The 20366-nt window shown below is 44.9% G+C and overlaps 1 protein-coding gene across 1 annotated transcript; it reads left to right on the forward strand.

Moving 5' to 3' along the window:
- LOC138211485 (protein NLRC3-like) lies at nucleotides 1-19591 on the forward strand. The gene is given in 12 exon segments (XM_069171417.1): nucleotides 1-142; nucleotides 6505-6604; nucleotides 7012-7242; nucleotides 8900-10684; nucleotides 11438-11614; nucleotides 12117-12290; nucleotides 12674-12850; nucleotides 13601-13783; nucleotides 15229-15411; nucleotides 15794-15976; nucleotides 18478-18618; nucleotides 19525-19591. Coding segments are annotated over 12 exon segments (3480 nt in total). The 3' UTR covers nucleotides 19529-19591.
- Nucleotides 19592-20366: the final 775 nt, after the last annotated feature.

Genomic DNA, 20366 nt, shown 5'->3' on the forward strand with positions numbered 1-20366 from the left:
ATGAGTGTTTGTGGGGAGGAAGAGGAGGACCGGGCCGAGTCTCCAGGATCCATCCGTCTGTCTGTGAAAAGTGATCGGTCCATAAAGCCGTCTCTAGACTTCAGTTGTGAACCAGGACCCTCAGACTCAAAGTAAGAGAACCGCTCCAAACTCTGACCTTTGACCTGTGGGCTGGTGTATGGATGGAAGGATTTTTTCCTGTAGATAAGTGTATCAGATTTAAAGATTCAATTCAACTTTTTATATAGCGCCAAATCACAACACAGGTTATTTCATGGCACTTAACACATTAAAGTCCTTACAGCAAGACTTTACAATATTATACAGAGAAACACAACAATTCAACAATTCCCATGTCAGGATTCCTGTTTTCCTCTGTTTCCTCTGTTTTACCCCTGATCTCCTCTCCTCCTGTGTCCCCTCAGTCCCCTGTCTGCTTGTTCTGTGTCCTCCTCTCCTCTCCTCCTGTGTCCCCTCTGTCCCCTGTCTGCTTGTCCTGTGTCCTCCTCTCCTCCTGTGTCCCCTCAGTCCCCTGTCTGCTTGTTCTGTGTCCTCCTCTCCTCCTGTGGCCACGCCCCTCACCGGTCCCAGCAGCTGCAGCCACTCACCCCGGATCACCTCCTGCAGGTGTGCTGCATCTCCCTGATCACCTCCCCGGACTATATGTACCCTGCCCCTGCACTCTTCTGGTTGTCGGTGCATTACTACTACTACTACTAGCAACAGCTAGACACGGTGAGTTACTGTGAGTGCCTGTTGATCACCGCAAGGACCGCCAGTCACCCGTCCATCACCCATCTGTCCTGTTCCCGTTCCCGTTCCTCCGGCCCCTGTTCCTGCTGCAGAGCTCCCTGTCGGAGTCACCAGTTGGTGGAGTTGCCCTCCCGACTTGGAAGCAAGTGGACGCTGTAGGTGCCACCTTTTGGTTTGTTTGTTTGTTGGAATAAAGACTGTATTTTGGAACTGATACCCGAGTCTGTGAGCCTGCATTTGGGTCCTGTTAAACTCCACCTCATAACATCCCACATAAGCGAGGAGGGAAAAAACTCCTCTTTAAGGGAGAAAAACCCCCAACAGAGGGAAGAAAAACTCCCTTTAACAGGAAGAAACCTCTGACAGAACCAGGATCAGAGGTGGGCGGAGCATCTGTTAACAGAACCAGGATCAGAGGTGGGCGGAGCATCTGTTAACAGAACCAGGCTCAGAGGTGGGCGGAGCTTCTGTTAACAGAACCAGGATCAGAGGTGGGCAGAGCATCTGTTAACAGAACCAGGATCAGAGGTGGGCGGAGCATCTGTTAACAGAACCAGGCTCAGAGGTGGGCGGAGCTTCTGTTAACAGAACCAGGATCAGAGGTGGGCGGGGCATCTGTTAACAGAACCAGGCTCAGAGGTGGGCGGAGCATCTGTTAACAGAACCAGGATCAGAGGTGGGCGGAGCATCTGTTAACAGAACCAGGATCAGAGGTGGGCGGAGCTTCTGTTAACAGAACCAGGATCAGACGTGGGCAGAGCATCTGTTAACAGAACCAGGATCAGAGGTGGGCAGAGCATCTGTTATCAGAACCAGGATCAGAGGTGGGCGGAGCATCTGTTAACAGAACCAGGATCAGAGGTGGGCGGAGCATCTGCCTCGACCGGTTGGGGTGAGAGGAGAGCAGAGAGAGAAAAGGACAGCATAGAGATAAAAGAGAAGAACTGTTGGTGGAGACGACAATCACAGAGCAGAGACATGCAGCTCCATGACGGGACATCTGGAAAAGAAAGAACAGAAACTACACGAGTGAAGGAACTGAATGGAGACAACAGATAATAAGAAGAAACTATGGGAGAGAAGAAGATGGTGAGGTATGAGTCAGTTAAAGAGTAGGAGGAAAGAAAAGAAGATCAGCATGTAACGAGGTCCCCCAGCAGCCTCGGCCTATAACAGCATAACTAAGGGTTGGTTCAGGTCTACCTGAGCCAGCCCTAACTATAGGCTTTATCAAGAAGGAACGTTTTGAGTCTAATCTTAAAGCTAGAGAGGGTTTATGCCACTCCAACACAAACTGGGAGCTGGTTCCACAGGGGAGGAGCCTGAAAACTGAAGCTCCACCTCCCATTCTACTTCTGGAAACTCTAGGAACCACAAGTAGACCAGCGTACTGAGAGAGAAGTGCTCTGCTAGGATTATATGGTTCTATAAGATCTCTAAGATATGATGGAGCCTGGTCATGTAGAGCTTTGTAAGTCATCAAGAGAATTTTAAATTCTATTCTTGATTTCACAGGAAGCCAGTGAAGAGAAGCTAAAACTGGAGAAATATGATCTCTCTTGTTGAATCCCATCAGTACTCTTGCTGCAGCATTTTGGATCAGCTGCAGGTTTTTAATGAGTAATTTGGACATCCTAACAGCAAGGAATTACAATAATCTAGTCTAGAAGTAACAAACACATGAATGAGTTTTTCTGCGTCACGCTGAGGAAGGATTTTCCTGATTTTATTAATATTACGTAGATGAAAGAAGGCAGTTCTGGAGATTTGCTTTATATGGTGTCTAAAGGACAAATCCTCATCAAAGATGACTCCAAGGTTCCTCACAGTTTTGCTAGAGGCCAAGACAACGTCATCTAGAGTAACTAAGTGATTACAGAAAGAGTTTCTGAGGTGTTTAGGACCAAGTACAAGAACTTCTGTTTTGTCTGAATTTAGAAGCAGGAAGTTTTTGGTCATCCAGGCCTTTATGTCTTTTAGACAGGCTTCAAGTTTTACTAACTGATTAGTTTCATCTGGTTTTATAGAAAGATATAGCTGAGTGTCATCTGCATAACAATGGAAGTTGATGCAGTGCTTCCTGATGACATCTCCTAATGGAAACATGTACAAAGTAAAAAGTATTGGGCCTAACACTGAGCCTTGTGGAACTCCATAACTAACTCTTGTTTGTCTGGAAGACTCATTGTTGACATGAACAAACTGAAATATATCTGATAAGTAGGATTTGAACCAGTCTAATGCAGTTCCTTTAATCCTCGTAACATCTTCTAATCTCTGTAACAAGATCGTATGATCAATCGTATCAAAAGCAGCACTGAGGTCCAGAAGAACAAGTCCAGAGACGAGTCCATTATCTGAGGCTAATAAAAGGTTCTTAGTAACTTTCACCAGAGCTGTTCCTGTGCTATGATGAACTCTAAAGACTGACTGAAAATCTTCAAACAGATCATTCCTTTGTAAATGATCACAAAGTTGATTTGCAACAACTTTTTCAAGGATTTTAGAAATAAACGTCAGGTTGTAAATTGGTCTGTAGTTTCCTAAAACAGCTGATCAAGAGTCGGCTTTTTAAGTAAAGGTTTAATTACAGCCACTTTAAAAGCCTGCAGTACATAGCCGGTTACAATAGACAGGTTGATCTGATCTAATATGGAAGTATTAATTAAAGGGAAGACTTCCTTAAAAAGTTTAGTTGGGATGAGATCTAACAGACAGCTAGAGGATCCAGATGAAGAAATAATTCTAGTTAACTCAGAGAGATCAACAGGAGAGAAATGTTCCAAGTTTACATCTGGTCCTACAGTTGCTTGATGTCAGAAATGAAAGGGTCATGGTGGAGGAGAAAACAGATGAAGGGTGAGCCTCGATCAGCTGAGATATAAAAGAGCTTACAATATGTCACATGATTGTTTTACAGCCTTACAGCCAGTTATAGGTGAACTGTAGACTTTGTTTGAGCAGCAGTGGTAAGTTTAATGATTCCAGTTTAGGACACAATATTCATAAAAAAGTGACTGAAGGCATCAGATAGACTGAGTTCAGGGCTTCTTGTTGTGGTCAGAAGAAGCCTGCAGCAGGATGTGGTGTTCGCTGTTGTCACGGGAATGAAGAAACACACCTCATTCGGTTACTGATTGTATTGTATCCAAGCATGCATTTTGCAGCCTCCTTTGTTAAAATGAAGCCTACTCCATTGCTGCGTAGTGTATCTGAGCCAGAGTAATAGATAGTATGTCTGTCCTCCAGTGAAAAATGCCCTTTTCCAGTCCATCTAACTTCTGCCAAACCACAAATAGAAATATTACATCCATCCATTTCTTTTTCCAGAATGTGTAGTTTGCTAGGATCTGTCATGCTTCTCACATTCCATGTACCAATGCACCTGCAACTTCTTAGGTTCATTTTGTCCTTCTGTTGGTCCTTTCCATCGGCCTCTGCAGCGTCATTACAGGACCTTCCAGAAGAACTTGACTGTTGCCCCTTATCTGGGTCCAGAGGTATCACCTTGGTTTGACTGCCCCACTATTTGGAGTTTTCTTCATCATTAAGGTTGTCTTGGAAAAACAAATTGTGAAGTGGATTCCCGTTACCTTCTTCACCAGCAGTAGTCCTCTAACTTTACCAGTGTTGCCAGCCGTTGTCACCTGAATTGTGATCATCCGCCTGCCAATGTAACAGGAAACAAACAGGCAAGGAGCTTCAAAGTCAGAAGGGCAACATGATTCCCATTAAAATCATAATTACTGGTGCTGCAATGATAGCAATTAATAACGATCTTGTGACAAGTATAAAAGATAGAAAACTAAGGATCTCCAGGTGAAAAGGGACAAATGGAGAGACAAGAGAGACAAAATTAGAGAATATTTGCTCTGATGTAATAAAGCCAGTGTGAGTCAGTAGTGATTGGTGTGCACTATATTGATCATTGAATTTTGAGCAGAATGGTGTTCAGTATAAACTTTGGAAAGTTAAAGGAGCAATACGTAAGATATTTAGTTTAAAACATTCAAAAATTAACTAAAATCATCCACAAAATCTGTATGTACTAAAGTTAGCATGCTAACCAGCTAGCCTCAAGCTGTCCCCTCTCGTAACACCACTTTGTACGACAACATGGGATAGTGAGTCACTTTATCGTCCAATCTGCTCTCAGTCCAACATGAGAGGAAGAAGAAGTCATGCATTCTGACTTCTTGTTCTGATGGATGGAAAAGTAAACACAACAATGGCTGAAACTTTTTACAAAACGGAGGCAGACCAAGACTCAACACAGGTGCTGCTCTCGGCTAGTAAAGGAATGAAGTTTGATGCTGCTTGTTTCTTGCTGCTGAGTAAACTGGCACCATTAATGCACCTCATGATGGTGACTGGTCTGTGATGAAGAGTGCTCCCTGAGCTGAAAGGCTATAACCACAGAAAAATTCATACCCAGTGGAAGAAAAATCAGATTAAATTCAGCTGAAATCTTGTTTCTGAGAAGTCTGAGAAAGAAAATTTCAGCTGTGAACAACCAGAATCAACAAATAACATGTTTGCATTAATGCGAAGGGTGATACTGAGATCTCGACTGCAGTAAATGGGGCAGGTCTGGCTCAAAAACGGTGGTTTTAATGCGCAAGATGTCACGCAGGTGGGAGTCACTTAGTCTTGTCCTCACACGGTTCTTATTCATGTTCATAACTGAGAATGTCTTCTTGCACAAGTATGTCGAGCCAAACAGGCTCAACATTTTCTTAGCAAATGTTCGAATCTCTTGAAACCTGTCTTTATCCAGCTGCTGGTAAAAGTTGACAAGAGGGAGTTGTTGGTGCCGGCCGCGACACTCCGTGTCACACTGCAGCTCAATGAGCTCCAGCTGCAGGTGGGCTGGAACGTCACCGGGATCCACGGAAAAAGGAGGAAGAAAGCCTGATCTCCTTTTCAATAGTTGCAAAATCACTGAAATGCTGCTGAAACTCCTCAGCCACAGATGAGATGTTTGCGGCATACCTCCTCATTTGCGCACTGATATTGTGCGCTGGAAAACGGGTCATTATTGCTTGCAGAGGCTGTGTTTGTGACAGGTGGCTTTGGACAAGTAGCAGCTTGGTCCGAAAGGCTTTGATATGTGAATACAGTTGGCTTATCATTGCATTTTGCCCCTGAAGGCTCGTGTTCAAGGCGTTCAGATGTCGGGTTATGGCAACTAAAAATCCGAAATCAGCCAGCCAAACAGGATCGGTTAGTTCTGGCATCGGTTGTCCCTTTTTTTCCAAGAATTGTCCAATTTCCTCTTTAAGAGAGTAGAAACGCTGCAGTGCAGACCCCCGACTGAGCCATCTTACATCAGTGTGATACACAACATCTCCGTACTCAGCGTGGATGTCCAGTAGAAATTGTTGAAACTGGCGGTGGCACAGGGCTTTGGATCGCGAGAGTTCGGCCACAACTTTACTGCCATCCTGTAGTGAAATATAAAATTGCTTTTTTTACGCGTGTATTTTAGACTGTGGACAACAGTACTGGGGGGCCACATATTATTGATTTTATGACAGAGGCTTCGGGCCAGTGGAAATATGAACGCGGGCCGGACTTTGGGCATGTCTGCTGTAGAGTAAACATCTGTGGAAACAAAGAAACTGACTGAGAACAGAGAAACATGAATCTGTGAGTGATACTTTCACTTTTGTCCTTTCTGAGCTCACAGTCAGTGTCGCTGTTTTTTTTCCTCAGACTGACTGAAGAAGATGAGTGTTTGTGGGGAGGAAGAGGAGGACCGGGCTAAGTCTCCAGGATCCATCTGCCAGTCTCTGAAGAGTGATTGGTCCAAAGCTCTTCCTATCACCCTCAGTCATGAACCAGACTCAAAGTAAGAGATCTGCTGCAAACCTTTGAATCTCCAAACTGATAACCTGACCTGCAGCAGCCAATCAGATCCTGGCACACTACAGAGAGTTAGCAAGGAGACGATAGGCATGACAACTTCACAGCCTACATGAAGAGTTTCACCCATAAAAGATTAAATATGGACTTTGTTTGAGCAGCAGCAGCAGTGGTGAGTTTAATGATTCCAGTTTAGGACACAATATTCATACAAAATTGACAATACATCAGATAGACTGAGTTCAGGGCTTCTTGTTGTGGTCAGAAGAAGCCTGCAGCAGGATGTGGTGTTCGCTGTTGTCACGGGAATGAAGAAACAGACACACCTCCATGTGTGAGGTCAACTTGAAAGACATGCAGACACATCAGCATCAATGTGTTATTATTTTTCAGTGTTTTTTATTCGTTCCACAGGTCAGAAGAAAATGAGGAGGACCAGCTGTCCTGCTGTGTTCTGTGTCAGGACGTCCTGAAGGATCCCGTCTCCACCAGCTGTGGACACTGGTACTGCAGACAGTGCATCACCTCCTACTGGGAACAGCGGGCTCCATCAAGAGACTCCTCCTGTCCCCAGTGTGGACAAAGATCCAGAACCAGATTTGAAGGTAAGACCCCTCCTGAGGTGTTGTGGGGCGAAATTGATGAAACACTGGTGAAGAGAGATGCCCACCTGATAACCCCAGTGAGATACTGCACACTGTCACCGTGTTGCCTTGTTATAGGCTTTGTTGTAGGTGGTCCCTACTTTGGTGAATGAGCATAGCATGCAACGTGTTAGTTAGAAAGATGTTTGGCAGATATTGAGTCAGTTAGCCCTTGCAGTGTTATTCTGAATAAATGTGGGCACTTTGTGTATTGTAAAACCTCAGCACTAATGGTGCCTTCCCAGATGTGAAAGCTACCCATGCCATATGCACTAATGAATCCCTATATTGTCACGGATGCTGGCTTTTTAACTGTGCACTGATAACTAGCTGGATGATCCCTCTCCTCTTTAGTCCAGAGGAAATGACATCCATGTTTATATTTATTTTCTTCTTTGCATGGTAGAGTTTTAACCTGCATTTGTGGATGCAGCGATGAGCTGTGTTCACAGACAATCATTTTCAGAAGTGTTCTTGAGCCCATGCAGTGATTTCCACTCCAGAATAGTGTGTTTTTAATGCAGTGCTGCCTGAGGGCCCGAAGATCACCACCATCCAATATTGGTTTTCAGCCTTGTCCCTTGTGTTCAGAGATTTCTCCAGATTCCCTGAATCTTTTAATGATATTATGAACTGTAGACGATGAAATCCACTAATTCTTTGTGGTTTTATGTTGAGAAACATTATTCTTAGATTGTTGAACTATTTTCCCAAACAGTCTTTCAGAGTGGTGAACCTCTCCCCATCTTCACTGCTGAGAGACTCTGCCTCTCTGAAATCATCTTTTTTTTTTTTTTTTAATTTTAAATTTTTTATTTTTTATACCCAATCATGTTGTGAGATATTACACCTGGTGTTTCTTTTTTCAGTTTCACACAACTTTTCCACTCTTTTGTTGACCCTGTCCCAACTTCTTTGAGATGTGTTGCTGCCATCAAATTCAAAATAAGCAGATATTTTTCATAAAACATCTTTTTAGTCATATTTTTCAGAGGGAGGAAGGGCTGGTTTGAGAGGAAACCAGACCAGGTTTAAAAAACGTTAAGAAACTAATCTAAACTCAGCAGCAACATATTTCTCTGTTCTTTAGGTGCTATCATCATACTCTGGACTTCATTGTCACCGCCATGCGGATTCACTCTCTCGGACTCTGTCCCTTGTGGTGCAGCGATCACTTGCAGTGTTGCACTCGCTCTCTAGCTCGCCATCGTCTGCTGCAACAGCCGTGAGGTGTTACTGTTCATTTGGCTTAAGAGCTGTGAAAAAGCACTCAGGCGCTGCACCTAAATATTTTAATGGTAGAGCAAATCCGCAAATCCATAGAGCAAATCCGTTAGTTGTTGGTATGCATGTGCAGAGAATACGTTCTCTTCATGAGTAAATACTCCAAGTTTCATCACTTGATCAAAACCAGAACCTGAGTCACGTGTGTTTTGTGAGCAGTGGTCTGGGTGCATGGGAATGTTTTACGCACCTTAAACTTGAGCCGAGATCCCATATCAAAGTTTGTGAGGAAAAAATAAGCGATCTCCTACTTTATAGTATTAAAATATAATATCATAAATCTAGCAGAACTGAAATAGTTTTCTTTCCCTTACTTTGGTTTGTGTGCAGCTTCTCTTCCTTTAGTCTGACAGATGTTCTCTTCTTTGTCCAGATGTTGGTCTGCAGCAGGTTTTAGATGAACATAAGATCAGTGTGAAGAGGAGATGTGAACATGTGACTGAAGGAAGTGATGAAAGAGGAAGTGGAACCCTCCTGAAGAGGATCTACACAGAGCTCTACATCACAGAGGGACGGAGTGAAGAGGTTGATACCCAACATGAGGTGAGGCAGCTGGAGACCAAGAAGAAGATCCTCCATGACGCTCCAATCAAGTGCTACGACATCTTTAAAGCCTTCCCCGACCAGCGGAGACCCATCAGAGTGGTTCTGACCAACGGTGTCGGAAAAACCTTCTCGGTGCAGAAGTTCTCTCTGGACTGGGCCGAGGGCTCGGAGAACCAGGACGTCAGCGTGGTGATTCTGCTGTCGTTCAGGGAGCTGAACTTGATCCGAGATGAGCGGTACAGTCTTCTCACGCTGCTCCGTGTTTTCCATCCAACATTACAGAAGGTCTCAGCAGAGCAGCTCGCTGTCTGGAAGCTTCTGTTCATCTTGGACGGCCTGGATGAAAGCAGACTCTCTCTGGACTTCAGCAGCAGGAAGCTGGTTGATGTCACTCACGAGTCCTCCATCAATGTGCTGCTGACCAACCTCATCGAGGGGAATCTGCTTCCCTCGGCTCTCGTCTGGATAACTTCCCGACCCGCGGCGGCCAATCAGATCTCTCCTGAGCGTGTGGACAGACTGACAGAAGTACGAGGCTTCACTGACGCCCAGAAGGAGGAGTACTTCAGGAGGAGGTTCAGTGATGAAGAGCGGTCCAGCAGCATCATCTCCCACATCAAGACCTCCAGGAGCCTCCACATCATGTGTGGAATCCCCGTCTTCTGCTGGATCAGCGCTACGGTTCTGGACCACATGTTGACCACAAAGAAGAGAGGAGAGCTGCCCAACACCCTGACTGACATGTACTCACACTTCCTGCTGGTTCAGACCAAGAGGAAGAAGAAGAAGTACGACGGACACGAGACGAGTCCACAGGAGCTGATGGAGGCTGACAGGGAAGTTTTTCTGAAGCTGGGGAGGCTGGCGTTTGAACAACTGAAGGAAGGAAACATCATGTTCTACCAAGAAGACCTGCAGCGGTGCGGTCTGGATGTCACAGAGGCCTCAGTGTACTCAGGAGTTTGTACAGAGATCTTCAAGAGAGAGTGTGTGATCTTCCAGAAAACGGTTTACTGCTTTGTTCATCTGAGCGTTCAGGAGTTTCTGGCTGCAGTCTACATGTTCCACTGTCACTCCACCAGGAACAAAGAGGTGCTGGAAGACTTTCTGGGAATATTCTATCACTCATCTATGGATGACTTCCTAAAGAGGGCCCTGGAAAATTCCCTCAAAAGTAAAAATGGCCACCTGGACCTGTTTGTTCGCTTCCTTCATGGCCTCACTCTGGAGACCAACCAGAGACTCTTAGGAGGCCTGCTGGGTCAGAAAGAGAGCGGTCCAGAGATCATCCAGAGAACCATCAGCCACCTGAAGAAGATGAACAGTGATGAGATCTCTCCAGACAGAAGCATCAACATCTTCCACTGTCTGATGGAAATGAATGACCTCTCAGTCCATCAGGAGATCCAAGAGTTCCTGAAGTCAGAGAACAGATCAGAGAAGGAACTCTCTGTGATCCACTGCTCAGGTCTGGCCTCCATGCTGCAGATGTCAGAGGAGGTTCTGGATGAGTTGGACCTGGAGAAGTATAATACATCATCAGAGGGACGACGGAGACTGATCCCAGCTGTGAGGAACTGCAGGACGGCTCGGTGAGTCCACGTGATCATTAATGTTATCAATCAGATCAGTAGTTTGGTTCTTCACATACACACAGGATTTAATTATAGTCTTTATTCTTAGGTGACATTGTTGATCAGATAATGAATCGGTTTTCATGTTAATTTTCAGACATTAGGCCCATGATCAATCACTTGCTTCCTTCTTTCTGCAGGGCCAGCCTTACTCCATATTGGGGACCCTGGTCAACCACTGTCTTCCTTCTTTCTACAGGACGAGCCTTACTCTACATTGAGACCACTGTGCTCAGACCTAAACATCCTGTTCCTTGCTGCACCCTACCCATCACCTCTGTCAGACTTACCTCTGCCTGTGCCTCCTGAGCTGCCTGCCTTTGCATTCTACTTCCTTCCTGTCCTTCGTCCTTGTGCCAACTTCCTCACTACCTCATCTTTGCTTCCTACCAACTGCAACTCTACTCTTACCTTAGCACACTTCAGTTCCTGTGTTAGGGTAGACAGTGGTAATTGGAAGATGCTCCTTCTATACAATGCAACACTACTGAAGCCTAAGCACTTTGTAACATATGAACTAATCAGTCTCTCCAGCCTTTCTACCTTAGAAACTGAACACTCAGCCTAGTGTCATTGGCTACATTACCCCTGGAATTCGCTCTTTAATTACATCCTTCAGAAGCTTCCACTAAAAGCTGTTGCTCACTGGGAGTCAAAGTATAATGGTGATTGCTACTTTCATAACACATTTTATTTATTCTATCATCTCAGAATAACAGGATGTAATCTCTCAGAGACTCACTATGAAGTCGTGGCCTCAGTTCTGAAGTGCAACCCTTCCCACCTGACAGAGCTGGACCTGAGTGGAAACGACAACCTCTGGGATTCAGGAGTGAAGCTGCTGTCTGATGGACTGGAGAGTCTAAACCGTCGACTGGAGACTCTGAGGTCGGTTCTCTGACTGCTGATGCTGTAGTTGATCTCTGTTCATGTGTCAGATTTTCTTTAGTTCATTTTGGAGACTTGCCTGAGCAAAAAGCTGAATAAACTTCAGAGCTTTCCAAAAAGTCCTGATCAGCTACAGGCCTTTAGACTAAAACAGAAACCTGATAATAAACTGTCTGCATGTTGGTTTGAACATGCAGTTCAGAGATGTGTTTTAATACAATACTCACATGTCCATATGGACATTAAAAGACCTATCAGTGTCAACAGTTCACGCTCCTATCACACTGTCTGTTTAGAAATCCTCTGATAACCGGACTCGAGTGTGGCCAGATGTACAACATCATCCATAGCCAAATTGTGGTTAAAAATGTAAAGTTGACTCTGATGAGTGTCCTCACCAACTGAGTTCACAGATCAAGTCAGGGTCTTTGTGTTGCCTTTGTGAGATGCAGGGAAGAGACAGGAATTCAAAATAATATTTGTATCTCCATCTTTTATTCAGATTGAGGAGCTGCAGGTTGTCAGAGATCAGCTGTGATTCTCTGGTCTCAGCTCTGAAGTCCAACCCCTCCCTCCTGAAACATCTGGACCTGAGTGGAAACGACTTGCAGGATTCAGGAGTGAAGCAGCTGTGTGGTTTTCTGGAGAGTCCACACTGTAGTCTGGAGACTCTGGAGTAAGTTCACTGTCTGTTCCTGTTGTAGATCTTCTCTGTTTAATCAGCAGCTGCAGCTCCTTCATGTACAAACAGAACCTCCATCCTTAAAGCTGTGAATGATTTTCTGTTCTCTGGTCCTGAACTCAGTGAGTCGTCCCAACAGACGAGTGTTTGTTGCAGAAAGTGTAGAAAATGTTCTCTGATGTTGTTAAATGAATGTTTGTAATGTGTGTTAAAGAGTCTCAGCTGGAAACAGAAGATCTTCTGAACTCTGATCTGTTGAAACTCAATGATTTCTTTCAGTGTGACCTCACAGATAAAGTCTGATCACTGATATTGATCCTTCACAACTCACACGTCAAAATACATGATTTTATCTCCATCTTTTATTCTTTATTCAGATTGAGGTGCTGCAGTTTGTCAGAGATCAGCTGTGATTCCCTGGATTCAGCTCTGAAGTCCAACCCCTCCCATCTGAAACATCTGGACCTGAGTAACAACTACGAGCTGCAGGATTCAGGAGTGAAGAAGCTGTGTGGTTTTCTGGAGAGTCCACACTGTAGTCTGGAGACTCTGAAGTAAGACTCCATGTTTTAGTTGTGCTGAGATGAACATGATGTGAAAGTTGTGGTGACACTAAACTGCAGACATCAGCTGATATTCTTCTGATCCACACTGAGGATCTTCAGGGGAAAGTCTGTTTTCTTCTTCTCTGGTTTGGACCACTGACTGTGGCAGAGCAACGTCCACATTTAAAACCATAGAAGAAGAGAAATCCTTCACTGGATGATCGACTGTGAAACTGTGAAACTCCCTTAAAGTCTGACATGGAAATAAAACTAGAGATATTTTCCACAACATCAGACTGCAACAAATAAATGTTCAGTATGTGCTTGTTCACACTGGTCTGGAGTCATGTGATGATGTTGGACTGAAATATTCAAACAGATCACATGTTGTAGATGTAGTTTGGATCATCTGATGGACTTTTCTTCCACATTCAGTCGACATGTTTGTTTTCTTTGTAAACTTGAGGATCTTCAGAGGAATCTGGGATCAGTTTGTTGGACAACATGAGTTTGTATCGATGGAGCCGCTGGTGGAGCTGCAGAGTTTAAGAGCTGAAATCACTCCGTCTTTATTGAAGCAGCAGCATCTTGTCATTCATATTAATGAGAGCTCTTCTTCACTGCTTCTGTTTCACTGTTTCAACCTGCAGCTGTTTGGAGTTTCCATTTTCTAAACTTGTACATTGTGAAGCTTTTTCAGCTCTGAACACCATGAAACACTGAATGAGTCTAAACTCACTGCTTTTATTCTTTATTCAGATTGGAGCGCTGCTGCTTGTCAAAGATCAGCTGTGATTCTCTGGGTTCAGCTCTGAAGTCCAACCCCTCCCATCTGAAACATCTGAAACATCTGGACCTGAGTAACAACGAGCTGCAGGATTCAGGAGTGAAGCAACTGTGTGGTTTTCTGGAGAGTCCACACTGTAGTCTGGAGACTCTGAAGTAAGTTCACTGTCTGTTCCTGTTGTAGATCTTCTATGTTTAATCAGCAGCTGCAGCTCCTTCATGTACAAACAGAACCTCCATCCTTAAAGCTGTGAATGATTTTCTGTTCTCTGGTCCTGGACTCAGTGAGTCGTCCCAACAGACGAGTGTTTGTTTTTACTGATCACATCTGTTATGGCCCGGCTTTGTGATGATAGCAAATGACGAGCCACACAGAGGATTGAACTAAAACAATGCGTTTATTTAATCAAAAGTTTACAAAAGTGTCCAGGAAACTGTTCTAACAAAAGTATTTAATGAAGAAAACATGCTGTCCAGGAAACTAATGCAACGTCAAAATTAAGAAGTGTGGCACAGCCTGATGTAGTGCCAGGGCAGCAGAAGTCCACAGACTGTTGGAGGTGACGGCGTTTAAGCCACCTGAGGGGTGAACTACGAAGCGAGATCAGTGGGTTAATGAGGTATGTTGAGACTAAAGGAGTTCGGTACGTGGAGTGAGACAGTGAGACAGAGGGACAGTCCTCTGCGTGGGGACAGAGTGTTCAAAGACTGACAAGCCTTTGACTTTCCCCGGTGATTTTTATGAGCTTTATATTAATTTCATCTGTTTTTTTTTTACTGATATCTGGGACTGATTGATGCATTAAAGCATTGCACTTGTTGCCTACTTATAAGATCTGACAATAAACCTTGCTCTCGCTTTGAATTATGATTTCATATTTATTTCTTATTTGCTCTTTAGTCCGTTTGACACCTCTGGGGCTGCAGGCAAAATGATAAAACTAAAACGTTCATACACGTCATGAGAATAAATTTAATAATGCATTAATTTATTGAAATGTGCACTTGTAATTAGTCCGATCTTCCTGTGTACTTTGTGGTGAGGTGATATTAACACAGGTGCCGATTTTTTTCCACATCCTTCCATCATTCAGCAGCTGCTGCCGTGCTGCTTTCAGTGTGGATTATGTCTTTAACTTCATTGTGTTTTTTTAATTATAGTTTGCTCCTCCTTTTTAAAATATGTGGCTCTGCTGTCAGTACACTTGTCCGTGTTTGTGATTGGTCAGATGCTGCAAACTCCTCCTATTTTATGTGAACGCGCTCAGAGATGAAAGCAGAAAGCCTGAGTTAACAGAGAAAGCTGATAACCACCGTTGTAGTACCGATTATCTCTGACTCAGAGTTTCAGCTTCGTTGAGCAGCTCGGGGGAAGAAAGCCTTGATATGTTGAACTGGCTTCATAGTCCACCCCTCTTTAGACAGTGGCCAGCTGCCTCCAGTCGCTCTGTTAACTCCACAACCAATCCAGGAACCAGTGGTGCTGGAAGAGACAAACAAAGCAAACACAACACACAAGCTCTAGTGGAGGCCCCCTGGGACCACAAAACATCTGATTGGATCATTCATGATTTTATCTCCATCTTTTATTCTTTATTCAGATTGAGGAGTTGCAAGTTGTCAGAGATCAGCTGTTATTCTCTGGTCTCAGCTCTGAAGTCCAACCCCTCCCATCTGAAACATCTGAAACATCTGGACCTGAGTTACAACAAGCTGCAGGATTCAGGAGTGAAGCAGCTGTGTGGTTTTCTGGAGAGTCCACACTGTAGTCTGGAGATTCTGGAGTAAGTTCACTGCCTGTTCCTGTTGTAGATCTTCTCTGTTTAATTACCTGCTGAAGCTCATTCATGTACAAACAGAACCTCCATCCTTAAAGCTGTGAATGATAAAGTCTGAGCACTGATATTGATCCTTCACAACACACTCAGATGAAAGCACATCATCAGCTGCAGCTGTTTAAAGTATCAGTAGAGTAGTGATGGAGACCTGACGGAGGTGAGCAGCATCTTGCTGATCTGTGTTGACATGAAGAGGTGGATGAATGTTGTGCTGACATTTGGATGATGTCAGTAGAAGGCTGACATGATGAAGATCCTCAATAACAGAAGGACAAAGTCATTCAAACTGATCACATGATTTTATCTCCATCTTTTATTCTTTATTCAGATTGAGGTGCTGCAGTTTGTCAGAGATCAGCTGTGATTCTCTGAGTTCAGCTCTGAAGTCCAACCCCTCCCTTCTGAAACTTCTGAAACATCTGGACCTGGGTGGAAACGAGCTGCAGGATTCAGGAGTGAAGCAGCTGTGTGGTTTTCTGGAGAGTCCACACTGTAGTCTGGAGACTCTGAAGTAAGACTCCATGTTTTAGTTGTGCTGAGATGAAAAATGATGTGAAAGTTGTGGTGACACTAAACTGCAGACATCAGCTGATATTCAACCGATCCACACTGAGGATCTTCAGGGGAAAGTCTGTTTTCTTCTTCTCTGGTTTAGTAGTTTGGATCATCTGATGGACTTTTCTTCCACATTCAGTCGGACATGTTTGTTTTCTTTGTAAACTTGAGGATCTTCAGAGGAATCTGGGATCAGTTTGTTGGACAACATGAGTTTGTATCGATGGAGCCGCTGGTGGAGCTGCAGAGTTTAAGAGCTGAAGTCACTCCGTCTTTATTGAAGCAGCAGCATGTTGTCATTCATATTAATGAGTGTCAGGATCTCAGCCTGTCCCTGTTGGTCGTTCCCTCTGTTTCCCCATATCACCTTTTTCCTCATGTTTCCTATCTCCTCCCCTGTTTGTTTTTGTTGGTCATGTGCTCTATGTTTTGGTTTGTGTCTGGAGGGTCTTGATTCGTCCATTTTCCGCCTCCAGCCTCCTCCCACTACCACACCTCATTCAGCTGACACAGCTGGTTCTCATTCTAGTAATCACCACCTAACAGCATATCAAGCCCGATTCACCTGCATCAGTCCGTCTGATCATCTCACCTGTCCTACCAGTGTGTCTGTGAGCCTGCTACCCTGTAGTACGTACCTGCCGTCCAGTGTCGATCCACGAAGATCCCCTGCACAAAGAAACCGTCCTTTGTCGTTTCTCGGAGATCACCAGTTGATGTGTCTTGTTAATCCTGTGTCGGTCCACGGAGATCACCAGGTATCCAGCACCTGTTTGCCTGCCTGCCCCGTGAGTCTTATGTTCCCTCTCTGGAACCGTATGATCAAGGTGCCTTCGGTGGTCCTCACTCTCCTGCCCCGGCTTCTCCATCCACCTCAACTGAGTAGCCAAAGCAACTCGGACCGGCTCATCTTTCCCCTGAGGAAAGAGAGCAATGCCTCCGTTCGGCCGATTGTCTCTACTGCGGAAAGCCTGGACACCTCATCTCGTTATGTCCCGTCTGGCTAAAAGGGGGAGCTCGCTAGTAACTGTGGGGATGCTGGCAGGTGATTCACAGAGACTACCCCACCCCCAATCTCGCCTGCTCCTTCCGGCCACATTATGTTTGTCATCGGGTACTCTCTTGCGGTCGCCGCTCATAGACTCTGGGGCTTAACAAAGTTTTTTGGACTCAGCCTTTGTTCTCAAACACCGGATTCCTGTCGAGGCGCTGGAATGCCCCCTGGATGTGAGTGCGCTGGATGGCATCTCCCTGGCCAGTATTTCTCCCTGTATGCATCCTATGTCCCTGCTCATGTCCGGAAATCCACGGCAGAGTCTCCAGCTCTACGTTTTCCCCACACCACAGACTCCTCTGGTCCTCAGTCATCCCTTGCTTGCTTCACATAATCCCCAGATCGATTGGGCTGGTGGAAAAGTCACGGGCTGGATCCCCACCTGTCACTCCCGTTACCTCAGGTCGGCAATCCTGCCTATAGACTCTCCTCCTAGGGTGCCTGAAGCCTCTCCTCTGTACCCAAGGAATATCCCAAGGAATGGTTTGCCTCGGCACCCATCCTCATCCAACCCGATGACAGCCATCAGTTCATTGTGTAGGTGGATGTCTCGGACACAGGGTTGGGGCGGATCTGTCCCAACGCTCGAGTTCGTACTCTAAGCTTCGTCTGTGTGCTTACTTCTCTCGCTAACTGTTGCCAACTGAGAAGAACTGTGATGTGGGAAACTGAGAGCTGCTGGCAGTCAAGCTAGTGATGGAGGAGTGGAGCCACTGGCTCAAGAGGACGGTGCACCCTTTCGTTGTCTGGACAGACCACGAGAACCTGAAATGCATTCATACAGCCAAACACCTGAACTTGCACCAAGCCCGTTGGGTGTTGTTTTTCGCCCGTTTCAACTACACCATCACCTACCGCGCACATCGTTCCCTTGCCAAAACTACCCTCTGCCTGTGGGAGCGCTGACTTACTGGTCCTCCATGTTTTCCGACTCCATGGCATTCCAGCGGATCTCGTCCCTGACCGTGGATGCCAGTTAACCTCACAGGTCTGGGAAGCTTTCTGTCTCGCCCTCGGGGCCACGGCCAGCCTCTCCTCTGGCTTCCACAGTCCAATGGTCAGATTGAGCGCATGAATCAGGAGCGAGAGGCCATCCTCCATTTTGTCACTGCATCTAACCCTCTGCCAACGGACTGTAACCTTTTGAAGCCTCCCTACGCTACCAAACCCCTCTGTTTCCCTACCAGGAGGCTGAAGTTGTGGTCCCATCCGTGCAACGTAACCTTTGCCGCTGCAGAAGAATGTGACGAGACACTCGGGCTGCCCTGCTTTGTATGTCAGACCAAAACAAACGCCTGTTTCACTGGTTTAACCTGAAGCTTGTAAATTGTGAACCTTCTTCAGCTCTGAACACACCATGAAACTGAATGATTCTAAACTCACAGCTTTTATTCTTTATTTAGATTGAGGCGCTGTAGTTTGTCAAAGATCAGCTGTGATTCTCTGGTCTCAGCTCTGGAGTCCAACCCCTCCCATCTGAAACATCTGGACCTGAGTGGAAACGATCTGCAGGATTCAGAAGTGAAGCAGTTGGACATTCTGAAGTAAGTTCACTGACTGTCTGTTACGATTGTAGATCTTCTCTGTTTAGCTGCAGCTCATTCATGTACAAACAGAACCTCCATCCTTAAAGCTGTGAATGATTTTCTGTTTTTCTGGTCCTGAACTCAGTGAGTCGTTCCAACAGACGAGTGTTTGTTGCAGAAAGTGTAGAAAATGTTCTCTGATAGTTGTTAAATGAATGTTTGTAAAGTCAGTAAAGGGGTGTGGAGAGTCAGTCCATGCTGCTTTCAGCAGTGTTGTAATTAACACCGTTGGTTTCAAAGCAAAGATCCAGTGTTTCCTGTAAACCTTCTCAGTGCTGTTGTGACAGGAGAACGGTGATAGAGACTACAGTCAGCCAATCAGATCAGCCAGAAGCTCATTGTGATGATGTGTTTGATTGTCTGTGAAGATGACTGTTGTTGTTGAGTTCTTATCTGCAGGAAGTAAAGCTGATTCCAGCTGACAGCCTAACAGGAAGTAGAGAGACAATGATCCTCGTCCATCAGATCTGATCTCAATCTGTTTGTTTTCTCATTTCATCACTGAACAGCTGATCAGTTTCATCTGTGATATAGCTCTGAGATCAGTCTGAAGCCTGCACATCACAGAACCATCATTACTTTGGTAACCATGTGGTGTTTAAACACACCAGAAGATCTGCTTGAGTCCACTAATCATGACTCAGCAGTTTATTTCCCCAAAGTGTGTACAGGTGTCTGAGCTTCGAGCTCAGCATGTTCACTCCAACACATGAACATGAGAGCTAGGAAGAAGCAGGCTGCTACTCTGACCTTAGGTCTTGCTGCTCTTTATTCTGATATGCTGCATCACTGACTGACAGCAGATGGAGGGAGTCTCTGCAGACACTCAGTTATCACCTCTGTTCTTTCTGCTTCTTTCTACAGATGAAGGTGATGATCTTTGTAAAGGTGATCAGGACCGTGTGTGTGATGAGAGGATGAGCAGTCCTGATGATTCTGGGACGTTGAAGCAGCAGCAGCAGTTGACTGGACCGTGATGATGATGATCTCTTGATGTCCGTTGTTACAGCTGTGTGGTGGTGTTTGTGTTAATTTTCCATACTGCTAACATATTTTAATATACGTTCTATTCCCCTCTGTTTGTGTTCTGGTTCTCCTGTTTTGTTTCTTTGGATCAATGAAGATAAATTTGAGATTTAAACAATCAAAATTGATCATAAATGGAGCTGTGATTGAAACATTCATCAAACCTGAGCAGGTTCTGTCTCAGTCAGTTTGATTCCCATCACAGGTCAATTTGTGGAACAGAAAACGTCGGCTGGTGTTTTGATTCAGTCGAAGAAGCAGCAGCTTTCTACAACATTAGATGTTTCTCAGCTTTCATTCTGTCACCATCAGGTTCACTGGTTTGACTTTTGTATTTAATTATACAACAAGTAGTTCTGACCCAGAAATCTGATTGGTCAACTGTATATATAGAACATGCTCAAATCAGCATGACAGCACACCGTGCTGATCCCTGGTAGATATCACTCCACAATCTTAATGGCAAATATATAATTGAAATTACATTTTTATAAAATAATATGACAAGCTTCATCAAAAGGGAAAGTTTGAGGCCTGATCTTAAAAGTAGAGAGGGTGTCTGCTTCTCAAACTCAAACTGTGAGATGGTTCCACAGCAAACTCAAGAAACCATGAGTCAGCATTCTGAGAGTGAAGCACTCTGTTTGGTCCTCTGAGCTGGAGCTTGGCCATTAAAAGCT

This window comes from Embiotoca jacksoni, unplaced genomic scaffold, assembly GCF_022577435.1.
Source record: "Embiotoca jacksoni isolate LCO1_2020_lvr unplaced genomic scaffold, fEmbJac1.0.p SCAF_5, whole genome shotgun sequence".
Lineage (NCBI taxonomy): Eukaryota > Metazoa > Chordata > Actinopteri > Embiotocidae > Embiotoca > Embiotoca jacksoni.